The following is a 17,680-nucleotide window of genomic DNA, read 5'->3' as shown; positions in this document are numbered from 1 at the left end:
TTCGCAAGTCGTGAATAATGAACATGTCTGGGTGTCCCATGCCAATGTAAAATGTTCTAGAACAACCCCATCCACATTCCTCAACATGTGAGCTGAGCTCAGGGCAAGGCACATGCAGGATAAATAAAAGTTTATCGTCTCTCGGCACCCTCCACCCAAGACGGACGAGCCGGTGCACTGTATTGTGCTGCAATTTAACCGATTCTATCTGTGATTAGCCGCGCAGACAAGTATACTACTTGAGGACAAGGTGAATCTTGTGAACATGTCGGGGCTAAACGTTGCATTGCTCGGTGGGCAAAATACCTATGTAAACCACACTCACCTCACCGGCCCATGGTTTCCAGCTGCCTTAGGAGGGTTAGAAAGACGGTTTTCGGTGATCAACATCTTGAATACTATGGAGACTATCCTTCAATGCCTATCGCAAAAATGTATGGACGCGCTGCACTTGGTTCAGAACTGTAAGCGGATTGCTCATCCGCAAAAGGCTCGGTGTGAGTGAACATTACAATGTGAAAATCTGGTGGCAGCACTGTCCCTCACAGTTTTGGTAGACTCAAGAAATACCATGGTAATCAAACCAACAACACCATTCTCATGCTTATATTTTTTGTCGGGAACAACACCGCCATCGCTTGCACTGTAGAGAAATGCGAAGCACGCCTTGACATGTGCCATTCCTCAGTTACCCATATTCTCATGATGTTTGGCCTCAACAAAGACTCGGAAAGTCAGTCAATAGATTTCTATCGTACGTGGTTTGGACTAGTTGCAAAGTCTTACAGGTGAAGCGGCCGTGGGCATTCACGGTAGTATACCAAGCCAGATGGTGGCTTCTCCCCGGTTGACTCACGCCAAGCATCCCTAGCTTCTTCAATATTCGAAGCCGACACCGAAGACCATCTTCACACGAAAGCGTCAGCTATTCGTCCCAATCCATTCACGTTGCCCCCCGCTTCGTCGAACGAGATCTTCCGCTTCCAGACCAAGATACTGGCGAGAAAGATCCACCTCAACATGACTTCATCAGCTCCTAACGTGCTGGTTACCGGCTCTTCGGGTCACCTAGGGCATGCTCTCATGCTAGCACTCCAGTCATACGGGTACACCCCGCTCGGAATAGACATCAAGCCCTCGACCAGGGCAGACACTCTGCAGGGCTCCATCACCGACCGCTCCTTCATCCGCGAGCTCCTCACCTTCCGGCCGACCATAGAGCACATCATCCACACTGCAACCCTCCACAAACCACACATCGGCAGCCACACGAAAGAAGACTTCATATCAACAAACATAACAGGGACCCTCATCCTCCTCGAGGCAGCCGCCCGTCACCCACACCAGGTCAAGTCCTTCGTCTTCATCAGCACGACGTCGACCTTCGGCGCCGCCCTGAGCCCCGCGCCAGGCGAGCCCGCGGCCTGGATCGACGAGGACGTGGCCCCCGTACCGAAGAACATCTACGGCGCGACAAAGGTCGCCGCCGAGGACATCTGCCGCCTCATTCACGTGCAGACAGGCCTCCCAGCCATCGTGCTCCGCACCAGCCGCTTCTTCCCTGAGGAAGATGACGATGACGCGCGAAGGGCCGCCATGGATGGTGATAACCTCAAGGTCTGCGAGCTGGCGTACCGGCGCGTCGATGTCGCCGACGTGGTGGCAGCGTGCGTGTGCGCCCTAAGCAAGGCGGCCGAGGGCGAGGTGCGCTGGGGGAGGTATATCATCAGCGCACCGACGCCGTTCCAGAGGGACGAGGAGACGCTGGGGTTGCTGAACGGTGACGGTGGCGAGGAGGCCATAGCGGCGCTGGTGGAGAGGTGTGTGTCCGGATGCGGTGATGTTTTTGCGCAAAAGGGTTGGAAACACCTGAGCAGGATCGATAGGGTATATGACTCTTCGAAGGCTGTGAAGGAGCTGGGTTGGGAGCCCCAATTCACTTTTCAGGCGGTAATTGAGAGGCTCTCTCGGGGCGAAGATTGGCGTAGTGAACTTACATATGCGGTTGGCCAAAGAGGGTATCACGATGTTCCCACTGGAGTCTATACGGTTGAGTAAGCATGCATCACCATTTTCTGATTCCAGAGAATTCAAAGACTTCACTGTACTTTACTTGATCAAGTCAGCCTCTGTACATACACAGCATTCGACATGAATGATGACACGGCCCGACCTCGGAAGGTTCTTATATGGGCCCCACAACATGTACCTGGCGTAATTTCTTTTCTTTGTTTTGAAAAAAAAAAAAAAAAAAAAAATCCTCTTGCAGTCCTCCAGTATAAGCAAGAGTGCAAATTGCTGGCCAAACCAGCCCAGAATCGCAAGCCGCAGCGGTCCCTCAAAGCTCGTGATGTAGGTGTGATATCTGGTCGGGATGTCTCACGTGCGTAGTCACGGAAACAGTTCCTGAAGTTTCGATATCCACCGACCGAACGGAGCATCCTGTTATCTTTGTATCCATTATACACGCTGCTCACCTACTTACTAATTGCCCCTAGGATCGTAGCTCTAGTCAAATCTTAAGCAGCTCGCTGACCAGCTCTCTTAGTCTTCTTCGACATGGATTAGGTCCATGGCTTGTCTCATCCTGCAACTAGTTCGTAGGCGTTTGTTCCTTCAACCTACGGAAACAATGGCGAGGTTCTCATTGGGTACAGTCTCAGTCGTTGGCTTTGTTGCAGATTCCAGGCGCGTCTTACACAGTATTTACCATACAGTGCACTTGAAATTGGGCGCCTGATGGGTCCCGAGCATCCGCAGTATGACAGCGCCTAATAAATATTTTCCAACACCGTCACGTCTTGAGGAATAAACGTTCCAGATCTCAAGCTGTTTCCAATCCAGTAGCTGAACAGACCGTGGCACCACAGAGAAAAATCCTCGGAAGTCCAGGTAATACCCAATGGCTACTTCAGCAAAGCGTAAGTGAGGCCATCCCTATATTCTCTGGTATCCTTCAGGCCAGCGCTTCAGGGTACAACAGGTGCAGCATGTAACATCGTCATTCTGAACTAGTGATCAACCGCGAGGAATGGAGCACGTTTGCCCCCTCGTTTTTGCAGCTTGCAGCTCAAGGACCGGGAGTCGCTCCTGCTCATACCATGGTCGAGCACATCAACAAATTGCTGCCTTTCTCGACGGCGACGCTGGTTGTTGATATGGGTTGCGGACCCGGACAAGTCACCGACGCTATACTGCGAGAACATTCCACAGAGATCCCGACCGCGGCAAGCGTCATCGGTGCCGACAACAATCCCCAAATGCTTGCGGTGTATACCGCTCGCAAGACGAACGAGCTCAAAGAAGGGAAAGAGTACTGGGTGCGTGCGGGGACAGCCACAACAGACATACACGACTGCGACGCATTCTCCGACGACTCTGTCACCCACATGTTGGCGGGATTTGTCGTGTTCCTGGTACCGGAGCCTGCTAGGGCCGTCGAGGCTATGAGACGAAAGCTCGCTCCAGGTGGCGCGCTTGCATTTTCTTCATGGGCGAGCAGCGACTGGCAGGATCTCATGTACTACCCGAAGAAAGTGAGGCCGGACCTGGTGATGCCCACGCCACCCACCGACTGGACGCAACCTGACGGCGTGCGCACGCAGCTGCAACAGATCGGGTTTCGGGATATCCAAGTAGAGCAAACGAAGGGCTAGGGCATTCACGGACTACGACGAGGTCTGTCGGTTTATCATCACCAAGATGCCACTGGCTGCACGTGTCATATCTCAGATGTCGGACGAGGAGGTTCTCCAGACTCATGCGCTCATGGTGTCAGACCTCAAGGCCAAATACCCTACGGTCCCGGCTGAGATGGTGGGCACGGCTACGGTGGCGTACTGCCTGAAGTAGAGTTGGCTTACAAACACGCCCAGGGGAAAAGGTATTGTGAGATAGCATACAGGACTCATGGTCAATTCCGCTCCATATATACGTCTTCAGTAAGAGTTGATCCAGAAAAAAGGCGACATCGCAATAGAAAATATCGTACTGAGGAGCCCTGAACATCTCATTTCCGGTTTAGAATAGATTCATCATCTGTTATTGTTTGGTCAGGGAAATGGGCCCGATGCCGCTGTTGAAGAGGCACTCATGAAGTCCTGAAGACATTAGCTCCGTACTTGCTCTTCAAAGCGCTCGTTATGAAGTCATTGTATGTGAGTGGTACCAAACTCTTTTATTTCAAGTCTACGTATCCCCTGTCCGCCAGAGTACTCTGCTGCCTGCTGCTCGTCTGTTCCAAAGCCGAGTGATCCCAGGCCGCAAAAAGTCCCGAGAAACCTTTGACTTGCTTGTCACACCGGCCCAAATGGTGGACACACTTAGCAAGCGTTGACGCAGCCGGGGAACCTGTCCATGCATATCGTGTTGCAGCACTCCTCACGACCACCGCAGCCATTGACGCAGCAGTTGATAATGCGGTTGCAGTCACATTGGCGGCGGAACAGGTAGTTGCCGGATGTGTCACGGACTTCTGTTAGAAAACAATTAGTCAGAATGGTTTCGCCAAAGATGAGCGAGTAGGTGGAGAGTGCATACCGGTGGTGCGCTCCCTGGGTCTGGCAGCAGCGAAACCCATCAGAGTGACGGCGACGGAGACGATGGCGGAGAAACGCATTTTGACAGATTTAACCTTTTAGATTTATTTGGTCGGTAATGATTGAGATAGGGAAAGCTGATAGCTCTGATGATGATGATGCGATGTTTGTAAGAATTCAGGACGATAATAGAGTACATTCAAGCTATTTGAAGGAGGGAGATTTGACCCATACATATATAGACGAACATTCGGCTAAGGTTTGGTCTCCCGATTCTCACTAAAATAGCTAGCAAAATAGAGTCCTCGTGTTGATTATTAGTTTATGGCTTAAAGGTAACTAAATAACGGCGTATAAGCCGCGTATAATCTATTATATAGACCGTCTGTTTTAGAATGTTGAACAGATATTGCAACAGACATTGCGTGGCTGTTGTATTCCCTTTTATATTGCTTTCTGCCCTTGGAAGAATCACTATTATTTCTCTCATTTGAAGCTCATTGACTAAGTCGTCGATGCGTGGTCCGATCCTCATAGCCTGTAACTATCCGAAGAGCGAGGCTTGATGCGCTTGGCTTTGTACGTAAGCTGACCAACCGTCAGCAGAACCCTCGTGGGACAAATACAATACCAACGACAGACCTGCTGCGGCTTTCAGCTATTCGGACTCAGCTCTTCGGACTTTTCTCGAGGATTCAATGTGACATACTAATGCGCCATGCTGCCGCTACCACCATATGTACTACGTAAGGCATTTACATAGCCCTCTCAGAATCGTAGGCTAAGTCCAGCGAGGCTCCACATGGGCTCTCAACTGGTCTCGAGGCTATGAAACGAGGGGATCATGAGTGTTGACAAGTGATCAATTTCTCTGGGTGATCTGCAATAAGACAATCCTTTGCCAATCTTACGGACGAGACCGATTCGAAGGCAGGGCCCCGTTCTACAGGCACTGGTTGATGAGATCCCAGAATGCGGTGGACCGAAAGTAATGGCATTGCGACGAGGAGAGACCGGTGAGGGAATCAGCGTCATTGATCATAGAAGTGCACTATTCTTGTCGACTAACCTCATCTTCGCACAAATAAGCTCGAGTTTCGGTGCTCGGTCTTCGCCTGGTCCGAAGGGATGCTGATCGTCGTCCCTCATTCCGAGCGTTCTCGAACAGGCTTAACTATTCTATGACTTTGCGCGCATCTTGAGAATCGACCGGCACCGGACTGTTACCCTCTGAGGCTCCGAGCTCCGAGGAGGATGTTGTAGAATGCGCGATGTGCTGGCGTCAGGTCGATCTTCAGGATAGACACTTCAACCATCCTGCTCGACCGTAATGAAACCTAATGATCAATTTGAGCTACAAGACCCAGCAAAAACACACTGGTTGGTTGTCTTGCCGGTGTGAGTCGTCCCCTGAAGTGAGGGGACGAGATCAAAGGGCTCTCCATCGGATCCCCTGCCTTGGTTCCTCCAACAAGGTCAGATTCTTGTGGTTCAAAATGTTACTTTGGAACGTTCAGTATGATCCTTCCGTTTCCCAATAACAACAGGGATGAGAAGCCGCCCCTGTGGCATGTAGTAGAGCTACTCACATTTTTCGCAGCTTTCTTTGCTTCCCATGACCCACAACCGCTACTGGGCGTCATCATGACTTCCGGGCCTGGTGTTGACCGTCGCAAGATGGCCTGAGCCACACCCGCAGCAATTCTGAGAAGGATCCGCTGGAGTCGAATCTCTCTCGCGGCCAGCCAAAGCTGTTGAGATAAGCACTATGAGGAAGGCACTCAACCTTCCCGGGATTCAACCAGGCTGGACTGCGTCTACAGATTCGCAGATCTTAACTGTTTAACATGGTGGTCAAAAGCACTATGCTGACATGAACAGATCCTCTGAACACGGACCAAGGTAAACGCTGGCGCGCACAACCACGTCGACGGCTACTTCAATGAGATTCACATCACCTTGTCATTGGGGACCAAAGTTGGTGGAATGTCCATGTTCAAGAAGGCATTCGAGAACGACGCACAAGACGCAGACGAAGCGGAGAAGCTCCCTGATGACAAATGGATACACATGCCTCAGCCGCCGCTATACGAACATGGCTCCATCTGGCACCGAGATCCATCTGGGAACGCCCGTCGCGGAAGGAATAACGTCGTCTCGTACCCCTGGCACAAATGGAATGCAGGCAGCGGCGAAAACATTGGCGTGTGGCTGGCGCTAAAGTTCAACCCCGACTTGGCTTTGTGAGGCACAACTTGCTCCTCCGGCCATTCGGGGACTCTTTTATGGACGGCAAGTGTGTTAGATGCGAAATGTGCCTTGGCGTGCTATTTAGTCACTCATTATCGAATCAACCTATGAGATGCTTATTTTCCAAGGGATTTCTCTTTTCAAGTACATCACAAATCGGTGCAGTAGTGGAATGGCTCTATTCCTGATGTATCGGAAGTAAAATCACAGAGCTCTGGGCTGGAGAAATTCTTCAGCTTCCGGACTGGAAGAATTGTGCGTTTGAGCCCCTCCAACCACACCACTTGCTGGAGGTATATGTAAGGAACAAGTCAGACACTCAATATGACATTGACCATGGTTCGGAAACGCTACATGGGTTGGCCTTGTACCGACTGTGGCTCACAATTTGCTCGCTGTGGAGTTTGGCTCATTGGTCCAATATGAAGGCATACGCTTGGCCAGCTCGAGCTCCGCATTAGCCCGCATGGCGCAAGATAAACATGCAAAGAGACCATTTTAAGCTCATCAGTGAAGCAAGGGCCTATGTTTCGGTGTTACGTGTGTGGGGAATCGAAGGTACGGCAGTATCTCCAATCCGATACGATATCCAAGGCATTTGGCATGTACTTGGTCCCCAGCCCACTTCAGTGTCGCCTCATACCGCCGCAGACAATATTCTCGCAGACCTTTGTCTCACTGACAAAGACCAAGAAAGGCCCACATCAATTGATTTCCACTTTGCCGAAGCCAATATGTCTGGCATATCTGCATCTGAGCTGGCCCAGGAGGAGACCTTGAAGACGTCAGTGACGAGGTCAGATCCGGAGAACCGACTCAACGCGCCATTCATTCTCTACGAACCTCTGCCTATCATAAAGAAGAAGTCACTGGGAGCTGGCGTATGTCAACATTTCACCATCAGGGCGAAGATCTGAATTGACCTCGACGCAGTCCATATTGCCGATCGGCGCTTTCGCTACCACTCTGACGACCCTGTCGCTTTCTTTGATGGAATGGCGAGGTGTCACGACTACCAATGTTTACATAGCGAACTTCTTTTTCATCGCGGCATTTGGACTCGTGGTCACAGCCCAGTGGGAGTTGGCCATCGGGAACGGGCTCGCATACTCGATCTATAGCGCTTTCGGTATGATTCCCTCTTGACAAGATTCCACCTTGTTCAAAGCACAAACGCTAAATTAACATTGAAAAGGGCTGTTCTATGCGGGATATGCAGCAATGATCACCCCATCCTTCGGAGTCGCAGATGCATACGGCGACGACATTCAGCAGTGTAATAATGCTGTTGGGTTCTTCATGATATGTATGGTTTTGCCTGATTTCTGAGAGCAGAAGACTCGCTGACAAGGTGTGTGTAGTATGGACCGTCTTCGTTTTCGCTCTCTTGGTCGCGGTCATCCCCACTAACCTCACTTTTATTGTAATCTTCATCTTCCTGGTTCTGGGTTTCCTGTTTGTGGCAAGCAGCTACTTTGCCGCGGCGGACGGTCATGCTACTGCCTCAGTCAATCTTAGAAAGGCCGGTGGAGTATTTTGCTTTCTGGCTGGACTAGGAGGCTGGTATGTTTCTGCCTGTTCATTGGGTTGGGAGAACCACTTTGAGACCGAAAGGCATGCTGATACGTACACAGGTACTTGACTTTCCATCGTTTAACGGCGGAGTCGTTGTTGGACATTCCACTCGGTGACACGTCCCGATATTTCGGCAAGAAAACCAAATAGTCCGGTGGTTATGTGTTCTCGACACTTGGAAGGGCTTCTAGTTACATGCATGAGTCTGCGAAAGACGTGAGCAGATAGGTAGAGCGTGTGCACTCAAGGCAGAAGAGATGTGTCGTCACGCCCAGGATATACTCGGCGCAGTAGCAGACTCACCGGATTGCGTGTACCAAGTCATGCAATCATAATTACTTCGTGTGGACTTGCTAAAGGTTGATATTCAGAGTGAAGTGTTGTGTGATAATAAAGCTCATGGATCAATCATGATTGCCGCGCTGACTGATCCTGAGAATCAATGAAAATCATCGCATACACTGACCAGGGTTGTTAGTAAATATCTAGCAAACGCCTTTAGATTTGTAATTTTATTGCATATACATACAACAGAAAGCCTGTTGGTAGAAACACTTGCAACGATGGTCAAACGAGTCCACTTTCTGAAGTTATTTGAAAGCCAATATTTGCGTTATTTGTTTTTGAAACTGAATAAAAATCTCCAAGTTTTACCATGAGAGGGATCACAAACATGGCAGCTGGCCTTAAAACACGTTAATTCAAGGTAAGTGGGCGCTATCTCTCTCAGCAAAAAAGGAGAGCATTCAGAGGGCCTCGGCGCACTGCAGAAGGAAGCACCGAGAGGGCGAGTAGTGGGGGCTCAATCAGCCGCCATCTACACGCTAATGTACCTACTCTTAGACGCCACGTCTAGTGCTAGGGCCGCCAACGACAAGCTCTGCATGATGTTGAAGATGGACACTTCGGCGCCGGCTTGCAGCACCAGCATGTTCCGCAGCTCGACGGCGACAAGTGAGTCGACGCCGTACTGGGCCGGCGGCTGTGTCAGATCGATCTCGTCGGCAGGAAGCATGAAGATGGCGGCGAGCTTGGCGGTGATGGCTTGCCCCAGGAGCTCGGCCGCGGCTTCGCGCGACGGTGCGCCAGCCAGCCTGTCTGCGAGAGTCTGCGTCTGAGCCTGGCGCCGATCAGCACCAATGCCATCCTTTTGCATGCCAGCCCCGGTGCCAAGAGGCTCCCGCCACTTGAGCGCAGTAAAGCGTGGATCACGGGCCATCTGTGATTTCCCGTCGGGGTCCCACTGCGGGCCCGGGCCGGTGTTGAGCCCAAGCAAGATCTGTGGGTGCTGCGTCGGATGAGCAATGGCGGCCTGAAGCGCGTTGTGCAAGGCTGTCTCGGTCAGCATCAGCGTCTCGCCCGTCGTGCGCATTCGGCCGGCCACGCCTGCTGTCTCGGCCACGTACCCGACGCCCCTGACAGCGCCCAGGTCGATGGCCACTCCCGGCAACCCGCGCGACGACCGCCAATGGGCGAGCGCGTCCTGGTACGCGCCTCCCGCTGCGTAGTTGGCCTGACTGACGATCCCCAGGTTTCCCGAGAAGGACGAAAGCATGACGAAGAAGTCGACTTGCGAGCTGGGGCCGCGACGGCCGCAGTACTGCACGTGCAGGTTGCGCGTGCCGCACACCTTTGGCCTAACGCACGTCTGCCAGTCCTCGAGCGTCATGTGCTCCAGAACCGAGTCCTGCAGGACCATGGCGCCTTGGATGACGCCTCGCACAGGCGGCAGGCCCTGGTCCTCGCAGGAACGAAGCGCCTGGGCTAGGTGGCCGGCAATCGAGACGTCACAGCTGATGGCCACCACCCGGCAGCCCGCCTCGCGCAGCTCGGCCACGACGGCACCGTTCTTTTTCTCGTCCCCGGCGCTTCGCGACAAGAGGATCAGATTCTTGGCTCCACGGCCAATCATCCAGTGGGCGATGGAGCGCCCGAGCCCACCTGTGCCGCCCACCACCAGATATGAGGCATCGGGTCTGAGTCGGGCAGCGGGGGCCGCCTGGCGTGGGCGCACCTTGACTTTCTCGTCAGGTTTGGTTGATAGCACAATCTTGCCAGTGTGCTTCCCTGTCTGCAAGAGGCGGAAAGCCTTGGCTGTCTCGCCCATCGAGTGCACACTAACTGGCCGGACTGGTGTCAGTTTCCGCCCCCGGACCAACCGGGCAACTTCAGACAGGACGCGATGTGTGTGCTTTCCACGATGCCGCAGTAGCGACATCATGTCCAATGAGCTGTAGGAAGCGACTCGAGAAAAGGTGCCCATGTCAAGGAGGCTATTACCTTCGAGATCCTTCTTGCCGATCTCAACAAGATGGCCAAAGGGCGCGAGGACCTCAAAGCTCGCCTGTAGCAGGGATCCGGCCAGCGAATTCAACACAACGTCCACCCCACGGCCGCCGGTAGCTGCCAACACGGCTGGGGCAAACGACGCACTGCGACTGCTGAATATGTCTCTTCCGGAATCCCATACTCGCGCGCGAGTAGGTCTCGCTTTTCTTGGGAACCAACGGTGGCATAGATGTTCCCGGCACCCAACTGCTTGGCAAGCATAATAGCCGCCTGTCCAACACCTCCTGCGGCTGCGTGGATGAGGACCGACTGGCCCTCTCGAAGCCGCGCGTCATCGACGAGCGCGACGAAGGCAGTGCTGAAGACCATAGGCAAGGACGCCGCATCCTCAAAGCTCATGCCCTCGGGCATGTGCACGACGCCGTGCCATGAGATCTGGGCGCGACTGGCAAATGGCCCTAGCAGGAGGGCCATGACGCGATCACCAACCTCAAGGCCTTGTTTCTGAGCCTCGGGACCCAGGCGCGTGATGATGCCAGAGCACTCGAGACCCATGACGCGCTCCCTCAGCTGGCCCATGGCGACCATGACATCGCGGAAATTGAGTCCGTACGCCCGTGGTTCAATCTCCACCATGTCCGCGGCCAGAGGCGATGAGGCTGCTTCAACCGCCTTCTCATCATCGCCAAATGCCAGCGTGTCCAGAAGGCCGGGGATGCCCACCTCCAAGAGCAGCGAGCGCTCCTGCTGAAACAAAGGCTCCACCTTGAGAATTGCGTCGGGATTTTGCCAGTCCAGAGCCGGCCGAGCCCCCAGCATGTCGTTGAGCACCGCGTCCTTGTACAGCCGCGGGACGAGCAGCACCCCGTCCCGCACGGCCCATTCGAGGTCGACAGGTGAGAAGCCCGCATCAGGGTGAGCGCCAGGACCGAAGGCCAATTCAATGATCTTGGTGATGGCCTCCACATTCGACACTGACCACTCATCATGGGAAGTCAGCGGACCCTGAAGGTCGAGAGAGATATACCGCCGGCCCATGTACTCGTTCCGCATGGTACGCAGCAAGCCTCGACTCAAGCTGGCGTCCGGGTTCTCGCACTCAACAGCACCACCGGCAGTGACCCAGACGACGTCCTTGCAGCTGGTGGTCATGGTCTTAATGGACTGGAAATAGAGCTCATCCATGTTGTGCAGAATCGGCTGCACAGCCTCACCCAGGAAGACGCAGACCTTACCGCTGTATGCAATACCCTGGGTGTTCGTGTCCTCGAGAGAGACGACGGATGGTGAGGGGCTGCCGGTAGCTACCATTATACTGTCCTTGATCATATCTATGGTTACGGCGGGAGGCGGTGCCTTCTTGCTGATGACAAGGACCGGATCGGTGGAGACTTGCTGGGCAGGTGTTGGAGCTTGAACCCTCGACATGATGACACTAATCGAGTACATGTCGTGGCTGTCACAGTCGGGTACGTCGAACTCGACCCCGGTAAATCCGGCACCCTTGAGCACATGGTCGCAGAACGGCAGGGTGAGAGACGGGCTCGACTGGCGGGCTGGCTCCTCGCTCAGCCACCACCCAGCCAGCAAGCCAAACGTAAACTGGATATCGACCTGGTCCTGTGTCGTCTCCATCAGCAACAGCGTACCTCCTGGCTTCATCAGGCTATGCACGTGGGCCATGGTGCGAGCCATGCTCTTGGTCGCATGCAGCACCTCGCAAGCAACCACGATATCATAGCTCGCCAGCTCGAACCCTTGAGATGCTGGATCCTTCTCAATGTCCAGCCTATCGAATTGCAGTACATCACTCCACCCAGAAAACTCGGCGCGGGCCGCCTCGAAGAATCCCGAGGAGATGTCGGTGTGCCAGCTCGCCGCTCGGAAACCGCCATCCTCTGAGCTGCCGAGCGCCTTGAGCATGTGCCGGGTCGCACCACCAGTGCCTCCGCCAATCTCGAGGATGCGGGCTCTGGGAGTCTTGTGCACGACCGCCCGCAGCAGACTTGCCAGCTGCACCAGCGACGGCCCCATACGGAGAGCGTCGGCGTAGTATCTGTACAGCAAGCGATCCTCCATCATCACTTCAAGCGGTGGTCGCTCCTTGCGCAGCATGCTGACGAGATGCGGTCCGAGATGACACACCATCTCGCCCTCGACGCTCTGCGTGGCTGCCAGAGAAATCTCACGCTCACGCTCCTGCTGCTTGTCCCCCGCCCATCCTTGGCTGCCTGGGCCCTGTCCCCCCGAGGCCGCAAGGGAGACCTGATCCTGCATCCAGCGGTGAAATCTGACGTGGTGGGGCTCGAGGTTGGCTACGTCTTCGGTAGTGAGGCGCTGTAGGGCGTCCTGGCAGAAGTACACGCACACACGCCGCAGCCGGATGACGACCTCTCTGCTCATGGCCATTTCTGATTCCGCAACGCCGCCGAGCCTTTTCTTGAGCTGGTCGAGCGCCTTGGGCTGGGCAATGGACAAGTCCGGCGCCCATTCGATCCTGGTGCACAGCTCCTTTTGCCACTTCTCACTCGTTACGCCACTGCGCCTGCTGCCTCCGCCCATGGACTGACAGACGAGACCGTGGAGCTCAAGAACGTGTCCTGTCGTCTGCTTATTCCCGTCATCTTCGACAACGACAGCGTCGGACTGGAAGTTCTGTGAGTCTGCGTGTGATATGGACGTGTGGGACTTCATGACGTGCCCCGCCTCGCGGCTTATGCTGCTCGACACCCACAGCTCCTGGATCGAGTACGGCAACTTTGCGTCTCCGTCGCCACCATCAGGGTTTCCTACTCCCGGGAGAGCGCTGTAGCACGAGAGGATGATCGAGTCTAGCGTCGTCGGGTGCAGCACGTGTTGCTGGGGCAGGCTCTCGGCCACGGACGACGTGTCAGCTATTCCCAGAGAAGAGACAGATCGCGAGTCCCTGCCGTCTTGCTCGATAGCCGTTATGTTCTGAAAAAAAGGCCCGTGGTAGATACCCTTAGATCGCAGGCTAGCAAACATGTCCTCGGGATCAACTTTCCGGGTGTACTGCGACAGTGGGCGTATCGTCAGATTACGGGTCGTTGTGCCCGGCAAACTCGACCCGACAACGTCGGCCATGACCAAGCCCTTAGCGTGGAGGGTCCACCGCCCTTCGATTGTTACGGATGAGACCTCCCAGTGTTTCCAGCCGCGGGCGCCGATCGTCTTGTCGCTGACGGGCCGCAGTGACGTCTGGATCTCGAGACCGTCGGCATCGTCCGGCACCACCAGGGCCGCCAGCAGCTTCACGTCTCGCAGCCTATATCCTGCCGTTTCGATGTTGTTGATGCCGGAAGCATCATGAATGCCCATGTGCACGAGCTGCTTTGCAGCCTCGATGGCTGAACAGACGTAGCCGGCGCCCGGATACACAATGTTTCCCTGCACGGCATGGTCCCGAAGCCACGGGACCTCGGCAACCCGCAACACGTTCTTCCACACGGCAACGGCCTCTGGATTGGTCCCCGGGACGAGAGTTCCCAACAGCTCGTGAGGCTCCTGGTCGCGCGCGCGGATCGACCGACTGATGCGCGACTCCTGCCAGTGCCTTTTACTGTGGTTCCACGGATACGAGGGCAGGTCTGTGAGCACTCGTACGGCTTCTGCCTGGCTAGCCGGGAAGTTGATCTGATGCATGTCGAGCGGGAGGCCTTGGCGCAGCAGATTGACGGCCACGGACCGCATCGTATCCACGGCGTGCTCGTTGCGCACCAGACAGCCATGGTAGGGGATATCGTCCATCCCCTCAAACTCGGCCAGGGACAGGATTTCGCGGATCGGGCTTGCCAGGCCTGTGTGGGGCCCTACCTCGAGAAGAAAGTCTATGTTTGCTTGAACAGGTCCGCCCAGGACCATGTCGGTGAATGCCCTCACAAACTCCACCGGCTGCGTCAGGCTGTCGACCCAGTGCTCCGGGGCCGCAATGTTGCGCAGGCTGGTCATTCGACCGCCCGTCACGGCCGATGAGAAAATGACAGCCGGCGTGTCGTCGTTATTCTCGTCATCAGAGCCGGTCTGCTCGTCCCACGAACGCTTCACTTCCTTGCGCAACAGGTTAAGATAGGGCTCTGCGATGGGCAACATATGGTGCGAGTGATAGCCCGTATCGACCTTGAGGCGGCGCGAGAAGACGCTTGCCTGCTTGCACATGTTCTCCATTTCCTCCACTGCACTCACGTCCCCGGCGATGGTGACGCTTTCCGGGCTATTGATACACGCCACCGCAGCCTTCCCGGGGGAACAGGTAAGCCCATCGAGAAACTCTTGCGCCGCGGCGGCCCCAAGGCCCACGGCCAACATCCCACCCTTCTCCTGGGTCGTCGTCGTTGTCTGCAGATCCGCAGCCAAAACAGCCCGGTGATAGGCTACCGCCAGCGCCTGCCCGTGTGTCAACGCACCAGCCGCATACGCAGCGGCGATCTCGCCCGACGAGTGTGCTGTGACGGCGGTGGGTGTAATACCCCACGAATCGAGCAGCCGCACGAGGGCGATCTGCAAGGCGACGCATACGGGGATACTGAGTGCCGTGGTATTGACCCTAGTCGTCTGCGCGTCCCGGAGCAGTTCCTCCAGCAGGGACCACTCGGCCCCGAGGGTCCGGAGTTGGCGGTCCGCCTCTTCGATCGACGAACGGAACCCTGGGTAGGTTTGAAGCAGCTCCCGGCCCATGGCGTGCCACTGTGCCCCCTGACCTGTGAAGACCATGCCGATGCGTGGGCGACGATTAGAGGGGATGCGGACGGGCATGAAGCTAGGCGAGTCGAGTTCCTGGACGATTTGCTGCATGCCCTCGTCTCCTCCGAAATTAACCTGACTTGCGGCTACCCAGGAGAAGAGCGTGCGGCGTGAGCAGAGCGTGTAGCTCAGGTCCTGCATGAGATTTACCGCTGTGTCAGGCGCTGCGCTGCGGGCCTGCAGGTACTCCTTGAGGTCTGCGACCATGCGGCGGCATGACTTCTCGTCGCGGGCGCTGAGGACGAGGACAGTGCTCTTATCACGCTCACAGCCGTGCGTCTGCTCGATGGCCACACCATTGGTCCGATGCGACGCTGAAGGCAGGGCTTCCAATATGACGCTGTTTTGAATGTTAGCATATACCAACGTCGCAGAATTACGAACAGAAGAGAAGGGAAGAACCATGAAAATGACTCACTGGGCGTTGCTGCCTCCGTAGCCAAAGTTGTTGACGGACGCGCGGCGCGGCTGTTGTGGTCTGTGAGTCGTAGGCCACTGCTCGAGGGTTGTCGGCACCTTGAGGTGCCACTCGTCGAGTTCCAGCTTTGGATTAGGCGTGTTAAAGTTGATGCTGGGAGGAATCAGGCCCTTCTCCAGCGCCAGCACTACCTTGATCACGCTGGACAGCCCTGAGGCTGCCTCTGTATGTCCGATGTTTGTTTTGAGAGATCCGATGCGCAGGGGCTGCTTCTCAGGAGACGAACATGTATGCTGTCCCTGGCCAAAAACAGCGGCGACGGCACGAGCTTCTATGGGATCTGCATGCATCGACCGCTGTCAGAAAGGTATCTTACGGATCGTCGTGGAAACATTTTGGGGACTCGAATCCAGCCCGTCATTCATTACTCACCACCTGTCGGTGTGCCCGTGCCGTGGGCCTCAAAATACTGCGTATCGCGCGGGTCGAGGCCGGCACGTCGGTAGCACTCATACATAAGCTCCTCCTGGGCAGACTGCGACGGCGTTGTGATGGTCTCTGTCCGTCCGTCTTGGTTCAGGCACGTCTCGCGAATCACAGCACGGACGGGATCGCCGCACGCCAATGCATCATCCAGGCGCTTGATCACGATAGTCGCCACCCCCTCGCCTCTGCCATACCCATTCGCCCGCGAGTCGAAAGCATACGAGCGCCCATCAGGACTAAGCATACCCATCGACCCAAAGACTTTGAACATATCCGGACCCAGGAGCAGGTTGGCGCCGCTGACGATGGAGCAGTCGGCTTCCCTCGAGCGGAGGGAGGCCACGGCCTGGTGTAGCGCCACAAGCGTCGTGCTGCAGCCCGTGTCGACCGTCATGCTCGCTCCCCGGAGGTCGAAGAAGTGCGAGATGCGGTTAGACGACATGGCCGAGAAGGTGCCGATGGGCAGCAACCGGGGAAGCTGCTCCTCGTCCCGCAGGATTCCCTCGTGGTAGTCGTGCGAGAATACGCCCGCGAATACGGACGTGTTAGAACCCGCAATCTTGGAGAGGGGCAGACCGGCTGTGGTTTGCTTTCATCAGCACTCTCCTTCAAACCGTGAGGTGAGATGGCTCAAATAAGGTGAGTTATGTACCATTCTCCAGTGCTTCGTATGCGGACTCTAGCTGCAGCCGGAACTGAGGGTCGATCGCCGATGCTGTTTCGGCCGAGAAGTTGAAAAAGGCAGCATCGAACAGTCCGATGTCCTCTTCTATGAAATGTGCCCCTTTGATGTTTGTCTAGACCCCCATCTGTCAGCAGATCCAGGTCAAAACTCGTGTTCACCTGACGGGAGGGACAAGTCACCGTGTTGATCTTCTCATGATTTGGATGATGCGTGCCCTTGACGTTGAATCGGGACGACGGAATCTCGGACCAGGCGCTCCTGCCCTCGGCTAGCATCTCCCACAGCTTCTCAGGGCTGCGAGCGCTGCCGGCAAGCTTGCAGCTCAGTCCGACGATGGCTATGGGCTCACTTGTTGGCTCATTGCTTAAGCTTCCCATCGTGGTGATTAACAACTCGATGAATTTGAATACAATTTAGCTGGTCTTGCTGTGAATTCGATCACTTATCAAGAGCTGACAGTAATGATATCAATCTCCAAAGGCGAAAAGACCACGCATGGGAATTGGGTCATGGTGCGAGACATGCTCCTCATAGAACTCATATTGATCTACAGATATATTCAGGATGCTAGACGAGATGATGCTTTGTGAACAGCCTCCCGACTTGCAGCCTGATCCGCATCATTGCAGTTGCCGGTAAGCATTAGGTTTTGTCGAAAAGGCTCCGGGCTGAATTGAG

The 17,680-nt window shown here is 55.1% G+C and overlaps 6 protein-coding genes across 6 annotated transcripts; 4 read left to right on the top strand and 2 right to left on the bottom strand.

Annotated features, from left to right (window-relative positions):
- Positions 1–705: 705 nt before the first annotated feature.
- On the top strand, positions 706–2,058 carry INS49_009985 (uncharacterized protein; the record flags this gene model as incomplete). The annotated part of the gene is made up of 2 exons (XM_043170712.1): positions 706–754; positions 872–2,058. 2 exons carry the CDS (start codon positions 706–708, stop codon positions 2,056–2,058), a joined length of 1,236 nt encoding a protein of 411 aa, XP_043025277.1.
- Positions 2,059–2,902: 844 nt separating this feature from the next.
- Positions 2,903–3,852, top strand: INS49_009984 (uncharacterized protein; the record flags this gene model as incomplete). Its single annotated transcript, XM_043170711.1, has 3 exons — positions 2,903–2,921; positions 3,016–3,619; positions 3,657–3,852. The coding sequence occupies 3 exons, from the start codon at positions 2,903–2,905 to the stop codon at positions 3,850–3,852; spliced, it is 819 nt and encodes a 272-aa protein (XP_043025276.1).
- Positions 3,853–4,322: 470 nt separating this feature from the next.
- On the bottom strand, positions 4,323–4,618 carry INS49_009983 (uncharacterized protein; the record flags this gene model as incomplete). Its single annotated transcript, XM_043170710.1, has 2 exons — positions 4,323–4,474; positions 4,540–4,618. 2 exons carry the CDS (start codon positions 4,616–4,618, stop codon positions 4,323–4,325), a joined length of 231 nt encoding a protein of 76 aa, XP_043025275.1.
- A 1,688-nt stretch (positions 4,619–6,306) lies between these two features.
- On the top strand, positions 6,307–6,785 carry INS49_009982 (uncharacterized protein; the record flags this gene model as incomplete). Its single annotated transcript, XM_043170709.1, has 2 exons — positions 6,307–6,378; positions 6,441–6,785. The coding sequence occupies 2 exons, from the start codon at positions 6,307–6,309 to the stop codon at positions 6,783–6,785; spliced, it is 417 nt and encodes a 138-aa protein (XP_043025274.1).
- A 737-nt stretch (positions 6,786–7,522) lies between these two features.
- On the top strand, positions 7,523–8,513 carry INS49_009981 (uncharacterized protein; the record flags this gene model as incomplete). The annotated part of the gene is made up of 5 exons (XM_043170708.1): positions 7,523–7,669; positions 7,722–7,917; positions 7,984–8,094; positions 8,150–8,351; positions 8,423–8,513. 5 exons carry the CDS (start codon positions 7,523–7,525, stop codon positions 8,511–8,513), a joined length of 747 nt encoding a protein of 248 aa, XP_043025273.1.
- Positions 8,514–9,180: 667 nt separating this feature from the next.
- On the bottom strand, positions 9,181–17,379 carry INS49_009980 (uncharacterized protein; the record flags this gene model as incomplete). Its single annotated transcript, XM_043170707.1, has 7 exons — positions 9,181–10,484; positions 10,644–10,707; positions 10,797–15,753; positions 15,832–16,054; positions 16,264–16,896; positions 16,970–17,114; positions 17,161–17,379. The coding sequence occupies 7 exons, from the start codon at positions 17,377–17,379 to the stop codon at positions 9,181–9,183; spliced, it is 7,545 nt and encodes a 2,514-aa protein (XP_043025272.1).
- Between the last annotated feature and the right edge of the window lie 301 nt (positions 17,380–17,680).

This window comes from Diaporthe citri (genome assembly GCF_014595645.1).
Source record: "Diaporthe citri strain NFHF-8-4 chromosome Unknown scaffold_4, whole genome shotgun sequence".
NCBI classification, from domain to species: domain Eukaryota; kingdom Fungi; phylum Ascomycota; class Sordariomycetes; order Diaporthales; family Diaporthaceae; genus Diaporthe; species Diaporthe citri.
The sequence above is the reverse complement of the archived record's forward strand: the minus strand, read 5'-3'. Positions and strand labels throughout refer to the sequence as shown.